Source organism: Amphiura filiformis, unplaced genomic scaffold (genome assembly GCF_039555335.1).
Source record: "Amphiura filiformis unplaced genomic scaffold, Afil_fr2py scaffold_24, whole genome shotgun sequence".
Taxonomy (NCBI): domain Eukaryota; kingdom Metazoa; phylum Echinodermata; class Ophiuroidea; order Amphilepidida; family Amphiuridae; genus Amphiura; species Amphiura filiformis.
Window position 1 is genome coordinate 622,756 of NW_027305488.1, and position 14,584 is coordinate 637,339.

Here is a 14,584-nt window from a genome sequence, read left to right on the forward strand (position 1 = left end):
TTATGGAACATCATGCAGGGGTCAAATCTTAGAATTGCATATTTTGGACATCTGTAATAAATACTGTTCTCAAACTCGGTGACAACAAACCTCATGACCAGGGGCGCATTTTTGGAACATTTTGTAGGGGTCAGATACCTCCACAACACCAACATGCCCCAGCTAGGTTTGTGGTCTATGGCACCATTTGCCACTAGTTTTTTTCTTCTTTTTTTGATTCATAACAAAATGTGATCTATATATTTTAGAAAGTTCAAGGTAATAGGCCTACATGTAGTGCTGACGTTGAAAAACTTAAATATTTGGCGACACTCCTCTATTTTGTATAAAACATGAAAAGGGTCGTTGTACGTGTTTCACCCCCGGGTTTCACCTAAGTTGAATTCTAACTGTGGTGACAGGTTCTTTATTAATGTTATTTGCACTCATTCAAGTGTGTGATTGTGGTGACTCTTGCATGCCATATTTGTCACGCAGGTACACCTTTGACTAACCAGCAGGTATAGCCTACACATGACTAGCCGGCAGTGGTAAAGAACACAACCTGTTAACCGTCAGACTGACTTACTGGAATATAGTCTTCAATTTTAAATCAAATACACAAGTTGCTGAAAAGTATCAGCATGGAGAAGGGGGCATTGGTGTCGATATTCATAATAGTTTGTATTACGGTTGTTACATCGTCTCCATTGAAACCTGAAGCCAGGGAAATAGTAAGTATTGAATTTATATTATAACACAATTTTAAAATTGAGGGGAAAATGGATTTAGAGGCAAATGAGTCATTTCACTCATGTCGCATGTGGCAAAAATGCAAGTAATCGAAAATAATGAAAGTGCTAAGGAGTGTATCATTTGTATAGACTTACCTAAAGCTTTTGACACAATTGACCATATTATTCTTTAAGTTCAATGGACGTTTTAATACTAAATAAGATTTAGTATACGTTCATGGTTCAATTCAGTTTATTTTATCAAATTCCAACCACTTTGTACAATGGTTATAAAAAAAGGCTTTTAAAAACACCGCTTAATGTACGATTTTATAATATACAATTGGTTAATTTTATTCAAACCTGATTTTTTGGCAAACTTCAAATGTTTACACATGTCCCAACTTACACCTATACAACATGCAATGTAGGCCTATATGAAATCAGCTAAATTTGTTGTGTTTGTAGGTCAACAGAGCAAAGTTCGACATAAAGCATAATTCCCTGGCATATTTCATGACTAATATTTTCCTATAGATATGATAGAACTACATGTTAAACAGCCAAAATAACCAATAGGGTTTTTTTCACTTTATACCTTGTTATATTTCAGATCAAAATGGACAGAAACCATTCTCGACAATTATTACTAGTATTATTTCTGCATTTTGAGTACAGAATAACAAATTAAAAATTTGAAGGGAATCATATAGATCATGCAGCCATCAATAATTTATTAAAGACATCATGCATCAAAACTTACAAATCAACGGAAATGGGCAGAAAGTTCGTCTTTACCCTTAGCAATAAAGTATTCTGTTTACCTATTAAATTTAAAGCCATATTATAACATTATCATACAAAATAGATTAGCATTTCTTTGCCATAAAATGTTAGTTTTTACTGTCAGATACAGGGTGTAACAATAAAATTTGTACAATTTTGAAAATAGAATTAACCAAGTATGCCGCTAATTTTTTGGTTTTATATTTATATGTCTATCAAGATAATTTCTTTAGCCATCAGATAAGCTTTGTTCCAATAAAATCGATATTAAACAAGTGAAAATTATGTAACCTAGTCTTAGAACTGTCTGGGCCACTTTTGTCTACTAAGTGTTACAAAAGTGGCTGAATAGAGTTAAACCCCGGGGTTGAACCATGGACCAACCTGAACGGTACTCTCATTATAGGTAGTTTTAAACAATGGGGTATTTGAAGTGGTAGAAATGATTACATAATAGAATATCTCCTTGAGTTTTTGAAAGTCACAACTAAGCACTTACATAACCCAGCAAACACAAAAAGGTTTTTAAAACGTTTTAAATGAGTTATATTTTGGGTTTTGGTTTAGGTAAAAACGTTTTAATAACATTAATATGTCGGGTTATATAAAGGTCATGAAATCGTTTTAAAACGTTTTGTATGAAAACACACTACAACAATATTTTAAAGATGTTTTCGAAATGTCATTGTAAACTATTTTTGCAAACTTTTTGGCCAAATATTTTGTCAACACTTAAATAACATTATGTTAAAATATTTGCACCCAGCAAACACAGAAATGTTCTTAAAATGTTTTTTACAAAACGTTTTAATAACATTTAAATGTCGGGTTATATAAAGGTCGTGAAAACATTTTAAAAACGTTATTGTAAATATTTTGGGCAAACATTTTTTGCAAAATATTTTTCAACCCCAAATAACATTCTGTTTAGAATGATTTTGTACCAAGTTTTCAAAAATGTGTTTGGAATGTTATTAAAACGTTTTTATACCCTTTATATAACCCGACATTTAAATGTTTTCTGTAAAACATTTGTGTTTGCTGTGCAGTAAATTACCAACAAATGTTATTTAATGTTATGAAAACGTTTTATACCATTAATGTACCCTTTATATAACCCGACATTTAAACGTTTTCTGACAACCTTTTATAACCTTTTGCGAATGATGTCGAAAACGTTTTGTGTTTGCTGGGAACAACCTCATTTACTAGAAATCGTGGCTGCAGCTCAACAACTTCACTTTATCCCCCTCTCTGAACAAATTCATCAGGATCGTTCATAAAAGTCACTGATAAATAATGTTCTCAAGACAGATCCAAATAAGTAAAATTAGGTACTCACTAGAAACACTACCACTCACCTCTACCAGAGTGAACAAGATTCATGACAGGAATCGAAATATTTCTAGTGAGTACCTAATTTTACTTATTTGGATCTGTCTTGAGAACATTATTTACCAGTGAACTTCACTTTATGTCAAGCAGAAACCATAAGATATTTATAGCTCCTTTTCCAAACTCACGTCTTCCATCAAGGCATACAATGTGAATGAACTATGAGAAGTATGTAGAATTTTGTTAACAGAAATGCTGGTAATAGTGGTCGCCCCAGAACAGCTAGAAGCCCAGCTGAACTTAAATTCAAAATTTTATTGTTTTGTACTAGCTTGTACTTATGGATGCAAAAACTGTTTTCAGTTTTACCAATCTCAGGGATATGAGAAATTACTTTGTCTATATAATTTGAACGAAATTTCATGACTTCATTTATAGATTTTAAAGAAATATCATATTATTATTAAGTTCATGTTAATTATACGAAGAAACACCACTTATAACTCTTTTGTGTCAGTTCTTTGATATTTAATACACGATAAGCATATCTACGCGGTTCAAACTTGATATGCACAAACATGGCAAAAGTGGTCCAACACGTTTTCTGTACGATTTAATTAATCGGACATAACTTTTGAACCCAAGCTAGTAAAGAAACCAACTAAACGTCTTCTTTTAGCCAAGATATTACTGATTGTATTGCATATAAAATTTGTGCCATAACTCTTTTAGTTTTTTCCTGAAAAGTCAAAAATATATGTATAAATTTTATTGTTACACCCTGTATATCCCCTTTTATTTTTGAGCCGAACAACTACGGCAAAGCAAAGAAAATTGGAATTTACTACCAGCGCGTATGTCGCCAATACGTATTACTCCTTCGGTCATGTTATGGTACGACCCTTTGTTGAGTAGATCACCGTCCCGCACGCCGTGTACGTACTGTGTGTTATGAACATCGTGTATATGTTGGACTAATAATTCCATCGTAATAATAAGACGCCGGTTCCGGCGCTTTATTCAAAATCTCGGATTTTGACAAAACTACAGCACCTAGAGTCTTGATTTTTGCAGGGTATATTGGTTTAATAAAGTACAATATAATCGTGTAAAAATGAATTTTAAAAAATCAGTGAGGGCGTCCTCAACAGCAAATGTTATAATATGGCTTTAACATGAGCCCTAAATCCAATAAAAGTTGGCTTTATATTTTGAAATTTGCAAAAGTAAACATAATATTTTAAGGGGGTACTACACCCCTGGCCAATTTTTTGCCTATTTTTGCATTTTTCTCAAAAATTATAGCGCGTTGGTGACAAGTAAGATATGTATATTATAGGGGCAAGGACTACAACTACTACACTGAAAATTCAGCAACTCAAGGCAAGTAGTTATTGATTTATTGATCAAATATTGGTTTTCCCTCATTTTTGATTGTAACTCTACAACTGTTGTCTGGGCTGAAATAAAATTTCCAGTGTAGCAGTTGTAGTCCTTGCCCCTATAATATACATATTTTACTTGTCACCAATGCTCTAAAATTTTTGAGAAAAATGCAAAAATAGGCACAAAATTGGGCAGGGGTGTAGTACCCCCTTAAATACAGGAACAAATGGGTAAGGAATTGTTCACCTGGGACACCAAACATTTAATTAAATTTTGAACAGGAAAAACACTTTTTATTCATAACAGAATAAGTATACGATAAGCTTAAAATCTGGGAGAGGTGGATTAATTTTTCATTTTTTGTCGGGGGGGGGGCACAGCGTCATCTCCAGATAAATAATTATGTTAGTACAGGTGGAAACTAACCAATAGAAATACACCCTGCAGCAAAGTGCGTGGGTCTGTAATCTTCACCGTAAGGAGAAAAATGCAAAAATAGTCAGAAATTTATCAAGGGGTGTAGTACCACCTTAAGATCATTTTATTCCTAGCTTTAATGTAAAAAGAGAAACATGTAGCGACGTTGTGCTATCTATAGTGGGTCTGAATTGGGCTATTAAACCGAGTATGGCGTATCAGTGGTGGTGTCATTATGCTATTGCTATTCATAAGTTAGATCTTTGAATACCTACATCTCGACCTGCGTGTGCGTATCCCGTTATTTTATACAAACCTATTGTAAGGCTTAAACTTGAATATGTGTGTGGAAAGAATATGGTAAGCTCCCGGGGTAAGAGTTAGTCTGTACATAATCCCAGCCTGTATATTGAAATCAAAATAACAAATTCGGATTTTCGGATTATTCCTTCCAGGGCCGTCGCTAAAGGGGGGTGGGGGGTGACACCCCTCAATACACAATTTTGTCGGCAAAATTTGACTGCTGTCGTCAAAACCATGTGACTCTCGGCAAATGTAGTCATAGGTAGGCCTATGTGTGATTGTCGGCAAATTGTGAGTGGCATATAAAAGAGTAATGTGTTACGAAATTGTGTTGTTGTAACGTAATAGACCTACTGTTAATGGTATGGTAGTTACTAGTTATGAACATTTATTTGAAAAAAGATGACTCCTACCCCCCCACCACTTTTTAGATTTCTGAGCGCCGTCCTGGCTAAAAAGATTTGGGTCAACAAATTACAAAAAATTGCCGTCGGCAAACCATACTGTAAACCCCCGAATCATATTGGTCTAGCGACGCCCTGAGTCCTTCAAACACTGTGTGACGCATGCGTAGTTGGTAAGAAACGTATCATCTATAGTATTTTTGGCAAGAAGCCCGAGTCCATCGGTGTGTTTGCGATAAAACAATTTGCTACTTACAGGAGTTACAACGTATCAGCGTGACTTCAAATGACATCTCGCGTCTACTCACAAAGGCTTATGAGATTTACCGAAAAGGTCAATTTAACTGAGAATATTTCATTGTCAATGCGCATGCGTCATGTTCGCATCGACGAAGACGGTGCATTCAAAATATTCAGGGAATTGCCAATTTCTGTTCTACATACACCTTTTGTCTTTGCAGGAAGAAGAGAGACTTCTAGAACTTCTTGTATTGAAGGAATTGTTAGAGCCACTGCGGTATGTAACTCTTTGTGAAATAAGAGCCACAAATGCAATATCTGGTGTGTTGGGGCACGACGTTGAGGTAGGAAAAATGATAAGACATGTAGTGTGTTTCAAAACAAACGCCATGCGTAAAGTCAGTTTGATTTATTTAAGTTTGTTTATTTAAACGGTCGCTTCGTGTGGATTCAAGCTTGTGTCCTGATAGGACCAGACTCAAGCAAGGAAAATGCTTAATATAATTTATATTAACTCATCCAGAGGCTATTTTAACGTGCCTCCTGGCACGTTCGTGCAGTGAGATTAAAAATCCGTGCTTAAAATATCTGTACGCTATTAAAGTTTCAACCGGTCGAATAACTAGGAAACGAAGTTCTTCCGCGAAGTAAGATTGAGTCGCATCGAGTCGATTAATATGCAAAAATTGGATTTAGAGGCCTAGAGGCCTTTTTGGTATTGGACGCTATATGAAACGCCTTATTATTATTATGCCTCGATGTCCCGTATGAATTTGGCGACATTTGGATCGAAACTGACGGAGCCTTTGATTAGTTTGGCCTCTGTATGAACTTTGACACACCATGTCTGAAAACGCTCAATGCTGACAGAGGTCCAGTAAACTTATTTTTGAGTCTTGTTGGTCTTGAGAAGCAATATCAATTAAAAACAATATTATGGACACCAAAACAATGTCATACACACTGGCAGCCGGACTATAGTAAATTAAAAGTAGCATAATCCACATTAACAGTCATTATGCATAAACCCGAGGGACCGCGCAAAGGATTTATGTGTTCAAGTCAACAGAAAGCTTCGCTGAACAAGTTTGAAACAGGATATATGTCAGAGAGCCGTCTGCAGCTTTGCAACAAAACTTTGTATCAAGAATTAGAATCTGGTAATTAATTTGTTGTAAAAAGATATGTGATTTATGTGATTATTATGTACACGCATACAAACAGTGTGTTTTGTTGTGCATGTGTGACCTTTGGTAAAAGGTATTAGGTGTGAGTCTTTGCGACCCGTAACAATGATGAGGCCAAGATCTCCATCATTATGAGAGAAGACAAATAATCACGGTTTTGTTTTCTGTGTTTTGTTCTTATGCAGTGCACTGATAAAATGATACCAGACGGTACACCCCAGATAACGCAATATGGTATTGTAGACGCCCTTGAAGCCGAATTTGATGGTATGTTGTAACAACTATGGAGAAAAATGTACTATATCCAAAGAGTACCCACTCAAAATTGCCTTCCAGTCATCATCACTCCCGCATGCACTACAGGCACCCGCTCACACACCACCACAGGAACCCCACACTTCCACGGCTCCAAGTTCAGACTGAAATGTTCAGTCCCTCACACACTATTAATCTACGCATGTAACACCATGTTCATTGACCTTTTTTGGAGCCCCCATGTCACAAGGGAAAAAGCGGTAAATCGCACATTATTTCACATTATTTGCACATTATTTGCAGAATCTCTCCTCTTTTTTCACATTATAAGCTTACTTAACAGAAATTGTGGGAAATTTTGGCGAACTTAGCGTTTTTGAGCGATTTTGCCCGTTTTACCGCTTTTTCCCTTGTGTCATGGGGCCTCGGCGTCAAAAATTAGAATTGATTCGGATCAAAGTTTCATAACGAGAACGCGCATATTACTTAGGGCTTTCGAAAGAAGCGGAAATTTAAATCAAATTTGCTCCACAGGTTCCAAAGTACACAATGTGCTTACACTCAGTGATTTACCAGCCTACCTTGTATGTCCGATGTGTGAAATGCAGCAAATGCTTAATGGGCTGTTCCAGTTAATATCCTTACACCCTCTAGATGGAGGTCATGACGTCAATCTTGCACAGAGGAGTGTAGATATCAAATATGGTCACCCATTCAGGCAACTCCATTTGATATTCACACTCCCTGTGTGGAAGATGTCTTGCCGGTGGGGAGTATGGAATTCAAATGGAATAGCCCAACATTTCTTCTTTTGTAGGATTTGAAGGATTTCAATATTTAAGTCCGTTCCAGATCATGATTTTACATTTGAAATCACTCGCCTTTAAAAAAAAAAAAAAAAAAAAATCTGCAGGGGGGTAGGTGGGGGGGGGGCTGAAAATTTGAAACGTTCAAAATCACTCATATTTTTAACCACTGGAATCTCAAGGCAGCCAATGTGTAGCATATAGCTCAATTTGGACTCCAACTTGTATATTTTGCATAGGGTTCCATGTAAAATTAAAACTTCAAATGCATTTTTCTGAATTCCAAGTGCTTTTTTCTCTGGCGTCAAAAAATTAGAATTGGTTCCGGATCAAAGATTCGCAACGAGAACGCGCATATTACTTAGGGCTTTCGAGATAAAAAAAAAAAAAAAAAAAAAAAAAAAAAAGCCGCAAAAAATTGAAATCGATATTTTGCTCCACAGTACTGTACAAACTCAATGTGTAGCTGATACAGTGAAATTTGACTGCCACACTCTTGCAGCCAATGGGCTATTCCATTTGACATGCATACACCCCCTAGATGGAGGTCATGACCTCAATCGCGCACACAGGGGTGTAGATATCAAATGGAATCGCCTATCCAGGTAACTTCATTTGAAATTCACACTCCTGTGTGGAAGATTAAGGGCATGTCTTCCATAGGGGTGTATGGATTTTAACTGAATAGCCCAATGGTTTAATCACCTGTTTGAGTTCTGCATGTAAAATCATCTGCAAGTAAGAAGCCCCCATGTCACAAGGGAAAAAGCGGTAAATCGCACATTATTTCACATTATTTGCACATTATTTGCAGAATCTCTCCTCTTTTTTCACATTATAAGCTTACTTAACAGAAATTGTGGGAAATTTTGGCGAACTTAGCGTTTTTGAGCGATTTTGCCCGTTTTACCGCTTTTTCCCTTGTGTCATGGGGCCTTTTTGGTAATAACTCAAGAACTGTACATCCTAGATCTAGGTAAAACTATATATTTTCTGAATCCTTATGACCAGAGGAATACATTAGAAATGTTTTCGACACAATTTGGTGAAGTTTAAAATTTGACCCCATGTAAAGTTCAATAACCTTTCGCTATCCATGGGACAATATTTTGTTTTGGGAATATGTGTACTAGGGACTTAAGGGATCTGGAATGAGCGTTTTGAGCGTTTCGACAGTATTTTTTATGGGACATGAGAGCACCTCAGACGTATCGAATTGCATTCTGAATACGAAGCATGTCTTTCTGATATCAAATAGTTTTCATTTTTTGAAAATCATGATATGATACAAAATTTATGACAAATTATAAAAATTTGATATTTTTCAAATTTTTGATATTAACAGTCCTCGAAGTAAATTTTATAAATATAATGATATACTCTTAAAGTGTATGTAGCTGGGAGGAAAAGCCGACGATCAGTTGAAAATTGTGACCTTTCATATTGAAGATATGGATTTTTTTCCCAAAAAGACCTAATTTTTTTGGTGTTTTGGGAAAAAAAATCCATATATACGAAAGGTCAAAATTTTCAATTGATCGTCGGCTTTTCATCCCACCTACATACACGTATAAATCAGCAGATTTATAAAGTTTACTTCGAGTACTGTTAAATATCAAAAATATCAAGGCTTAATGATTTGCCATAAAATGTGTATTATATACATTGCGAATTTCAAAAAATCAAAGTTATTGATATCATGCAGAATCACATTCTTCGTATTCAGAATGCAATTCGATATGTCTGATGTGCTCTAATGTCCCACAATAAATACTGTCCAAACGTTCATACCCCTTCCCTTAAAGGATTACGAAGAAATAGGATAGAAAAATCAATCATTCATGGTGACTAATAATAAAGTAATATATACGTCATTGACACTCAAATTTTTCAGGGCGTCATCTCAACAAGTAAAGAGTTGGTACTTGCTAGCTTCCTTCGTCCACTGCTTGTATTCATTACATGCCTTAAACTTGATAAGTCTTTCCATGGTGTGAATAATAATAATAATAATAATAATAATAATAATAATAATAATAATAATAATAATAATAATAATAATATAGCTCTACCCACTACAAAAAGTTCATTTACAGGCATATTGATTAGCAATACAAAGCAAAAAATCATAATATAAAGACAATCTGAATGGTCCTAAAGATCAAACAATATTGCACGAGGAAGAAAGATGCGGAAAACGAGGCAACAAGCAAGAAACTACCCTCGTGAAATAATGTATAGAACGATCATAATAATATGCAATCAATAAAAATATGGAACACATTATATGACCCTAAAGAACAAAAATTAGAGATCCAAATTAAACAGGTACATTTTAGCAGCGACTTGAACTGCTCTATGGATTTTGCTTTGCGTGTGTCCATTGGCAGACTGTTCCAAAGGTTGAGGCCCGCGATGGAAAAAGCCCAGTCGCCGAAGGATTTAGTCCTGCTTTTTGGGACGACAAGATGCTCAGCTCACAAGAGGCGGAGCGAAGACTAGCAATAAGATTGTATAAAGTCTTTCACAGACTGTCCCTGATCAACAGGACTCAAGTCTGGTACTTATGGATATGAGCAGTCAGGGTAAACAGTACAAACAACACATTACATACCAGTGTACGCGGAATTCGTCTTTCTCCTGTGCGATGCGTAATTCTTCTTTACGGAAACGCTTTAATATGCAAATTTTCCTGCTCGCTGCGCTCGCAAAATATATCTAGACCATATAAGGTTTGCAAATTGGGATCCCAAAAAATTTGGCATGTGCAAGGGGGGGGCAAAGATTTTTTGGCGGGACGAGGGGGGGGGAAGGGCAGCGATATTTTGGCGGGCCGTTCGGAACTTTTACCCCCCGGGCTCATAATTATTGCACAGCCCCTAAAAGTATTAATGCGAGATAAGAGAAAGGGGAAACCAAGAGTTTATGTGTTATGACATGTGTTAGGGAAAACCCCTTTGGTTACAGTAAACAAACTCAATCAGAGTTATTAATAATCTTGGAAATTCCCTGCTATTCCAGAAAGTTCAGTGTATTGCAAAATTAGGGAAATCCCTAATAATATAAAGTGGATACATGGAAAAACAGTGGTATGATCGACGGGAATTATATAAATAAACATAATTTTTCACCAGTTTCTGAACTAGTGGCAAATGGTGGCCATAGACCACAAGCCTAGCTGGGGCGTGTTGTGGAGGTATCTGACCTCTGCAAAGTGTTTCACCCGGTCATCAAGTTTTTTGTCACCGAGTTTGAGCCCCGTACCCCTTACAGATATCCAGAAAATGCATTTCTAAAATGTGACCTCTGCATGACCTTTGTTCTGACCCCTGCAAACTGTTCCCCTGGTCATGAGATTTGTTGTCACTGAGTTTAAGCCTCATACCCCTTACGGATGTCCAGATAATGTAATTGTAGGATTTCACCCCTTAATTACCTTTGACCCCAATTCTGTGAAGAAACTATATGGGCACTGGATACAGCCGATGCATATGCAAGTGACGTCATTGTGCTATGTAATATGTAGCAGAAGAAGCATTTTGAAGGTATTTTGTTATACACCGGAAATACCCCCTTAATGACCTTTGACCCCAAATCGGTGAGGATCCCATATAGACAAGGTCAATGTACAAATCTCATTATTGTACCTTGTAATCTGTAGCTGAAATCACATTTTTGCCCTACTTGACCCTCTGTGACCTTTCCCCCTTCAGTGTCAATATTATTATTATTATTATTATTATTTATTATTATTATTATTATTATTATTATTATTATTATTATTATTATTATTATTATTATTATAATAAATAATTTATTCTATTTTTGTTTATTTCCCCAGCTGATTTAACAATCACCAGCACTATGCTCGCATGTCACATGTGTTATCCTGACTAGGCTACTTAAGAATACAGAGCTCAACTCGAGTTGCCGGATTTTCAGATTGGCTCACACCACCATATGCCATTCATAAATTCGGCTAGGCCAATTGCCTGAAATAAAAATGTGTCGAACTTCTGCTTTCTCCAATATATGTTGTACCTATCGAATGCTTGTATAGTACGAACATAATGGCGCTAGTCAATAGGTATCGGTTTCTTTCAGAAATTAAAGAATTGGGTTTTGAAATAGATATTTTACCATCTTTCTAATCTTAATTTTACCTGAATTGAAAAGCTAACGTAATTAAAATTACCAACAAAAGACAAAAAGTTTTGTCTCTCAAACCCCAGGGTCACATTAATCACCAATCAGAATGGAGCTTTAAATTCACCCCAATTGTTTTGTGTGGTGAAATTATTCTACCAATGTTGCTGATTGCTCCAACTGATAATGAATAATGTAGTTTTCATGGGATGCACCAAAATGGGCGCAAGACAAAAATGGAACACTAATGTTTTCGTTGCTAGTGACTCTAAACACCCTCCTGAGCAAAATATCCAAAAAGGACAAAAAAAGGCCTTAATTTTCCGAATTAGGGAATATGGATTTTAAAAAACAGCTAATTGTATTTCGCTCAGTATTGGGATTCAGAAAAAATATAGTTTGATCTCCGATGTAAAGTTCTTGAGCTATAGGCATTAAAGTCAAATGTCAAATTTTGGTCTCCATCATTATGCAAAGGTGTAAAAAATCAAAAATGCTCCGATTTCGTTCAAAGTGGTCTCTAATTGTTCTGTTAGGTAAAACATTTTAACCAAAGAATAGAAAAGAAAAGCTCATTGAATCATGTTAACCTTGACATATTATGTGATGTTACCCAGGTAACGAAATACCTGAGATATAGCAAATTATTCCTCTGTTTAAAATTTCGTTCCAAGCGGAACAATTTGAGAATATAATTAGATGGGTTTTATATACGTATTCGCCCAAATGTAAAATTTGATCCCTGCATTAGCGGTCATTTTGAATAGATGTATATTACCATTTTCCCCTGTGTCTTTTTTTGTCCTTTTTGGATATGTTGTTCAGGAGGGTCTTAGAGTCACTAGCAAGCAAAAACATTAGTGTTCCACTTTTGTCTAGCTCATACGTAAATTGGCTCGTCTATAGTTGGATGCTGATCAAATTCGGATCATGCAAATACATTTAACAGTGCTAATGTCAACGTGCATTTTTTTATGTTCAAGCAGTATAATTTATATGATGTAATTTCACTTGATTTTGTATAATCAGATGTCACATAATATTAATAAAATAAGTATTGACTGTCGTGCACTATCAAAACGTATTCGACTTTGTTGATTTTATCAGTATAAAATATGTAAAGTTCTATTTTGAATTTTGTGAAGTTCATTTAGTGTTATTTTGATTCAGGGATGGACTTGGGATGGACTAACTTCTGTCTCACAGTGTTACAGGGTTTTAATGAGACAGGGATCTGGTGCTGTCCGAAGATCCTCTTTAGCTTCTCAGAAACACCGAGACATAAGGGATGGTAATACCGAACTTGCGAGTGCTCGTAGCGGTGGTGGAAGCTTGTCTGGAGGGTGTTAGGTCCTTTCGCGGTTTCAAAGCTTTTTCAGTTTCCTTGAATCAGGCCGTTATACAGGTAGCTAACAAATTGTTACCTGTTGCGCAACACTGTGTTAATAGGTCGTACCTATTTTACTTTTTAAAGCCTTTGAACTTTGACCTCTGGGGTTGCGGCTGCCACAGAATACATCTAAGGTCATGGGCCATTATTGTACCAAGTATGAACCCTGAGGACGCTGTAGTTCTTAAGGTAGAGCTGTTTGAAATTTTACACATATTGCATCCTGTAGCCCATGACCTTTGACCTCTGGGGTCGATGTTACAGCAGGAAATATCCAAGGGTCATAGGCCATCATTGTATTAACTATGAACCCTGAGGGCGCTATAGTTCTTGAGCTAAAGCTGTTTAAAAATTTACACATATTGCTTCCTGTAGCCTATGACCTTTGCCCTCTGGGGTCGCGGCTACCAAAGATTACTTTTAGGGGTCATGGGCCATCATTATACCTAGTTTGAACCCTGAGGGCGCTATAGTTCTTGAGATAGAGATGTTCCAAATTTTACATATATTGCCCCCTGTAACCCATGACCTTTGACTTCTGGGGTCGAGGCTACCCTACGAAATTTTTTGGGGTCATGGGCCATCATTGTACAAAGTATGGGTCCCGAGGCTACTTAAGTTCTTGATCTAGAGGAGAGGAAAGGTATGGTCGTAAGGAGAAGATGAAGGAGAAGACTAAACGCAACAAATACAATATGCCCCGTTCACGGGCATAGATAATTGACAATAAAAACGAATAAAAACAGTCGGCTCTCAACACGTGATATTCAACATTTCCGCGCCGAAATTGTCTAGTGCAATGACGTCATGGTTACTTAATTGTTGTCAGCCTTCATTGTATTACTGGGACGTCATTGCACTGCACAATTTCAGTGTCCGGGAATTTTGAATATCGCGTGTTGAGAGACGGCTGTATTGATTCGTTTTTAATGTCAATATGAGTTTGTTTCAAATAAAACCACGTGATTCGTGCTTGATAATTGAATACCTGAGTGGAAGAAGGGCCCAACTTCATTAAAACTGTTTTTGAGATATTAAGAAAAAACTTAATATTTGTAAAAGGTTTTATAGACAGAACGTTTTCATCTTCAGGGAACCTTTAACGCATGAACATACAATTCAAAATTATATATGATGTTTCCATGGCAACGGTACAGGTCTTAATAAGAGCTGGAGTTTGGCCCTTCTTCCACTAATATACTGCTAGTGCCTATTC

The 14,584-nt window shown here is 36.3% G+C and overlaps 1 protein-coding gene across 1 annotated transcript; it reads left to right on the forward strand.

Annotated features, from left to right (window-relative positions):
* The first annotated feature begins 428 nt into the window (after positions 1 to 428).
* LOC140143623 (uncharacterized) lies at positions 429 to 13,058 on the forward strand. Its single transcript, XM_072165440.1, has 4 exons — positions 429 to 713; positions 5,806 to 5,928; positions 6,957 to 7,038; positions 11,674 to 13,058. The coding sequence occupies exons 1-4, from the start codon at positions 624 to 626 to the stop codon at positions 11,727 to 11,729; spliced, it is 351 nt and encodes a 116-aa protein (XP_072021541.1). The 5' UTR covers positions 429 to 623; the 3' UTR covers positions 11,730 to 13,058.
* Positions 13,059 to 14,584: the final 1,526 nt, after the last annotated feature.

Excerpts from the sequence above, each read along its gene's own strand:
- LOC140143623 (XM_072165440.1), top strand. The coding sequence starts at position 624 with ATGGAGAAGGGGGCATTGGTGTCGATATTCATAATAGTTTGTATTACG. Across the intron at positions 714-5,805 it reads AACCTGAAGCCAGGGAAATA|GAAGAAGAGAGACTTCTAGA; the intron begins GTAAGTATTGAA and ends TTGTCTTTGCAG. Across the intron at positions 5,929-6,956 it reads TGTTGGGGCACGACGTTGAG|TGCACTGATAAAATGATACC; the intron begins GTAGGAAAAATG and ends GTTCTTATGCAG.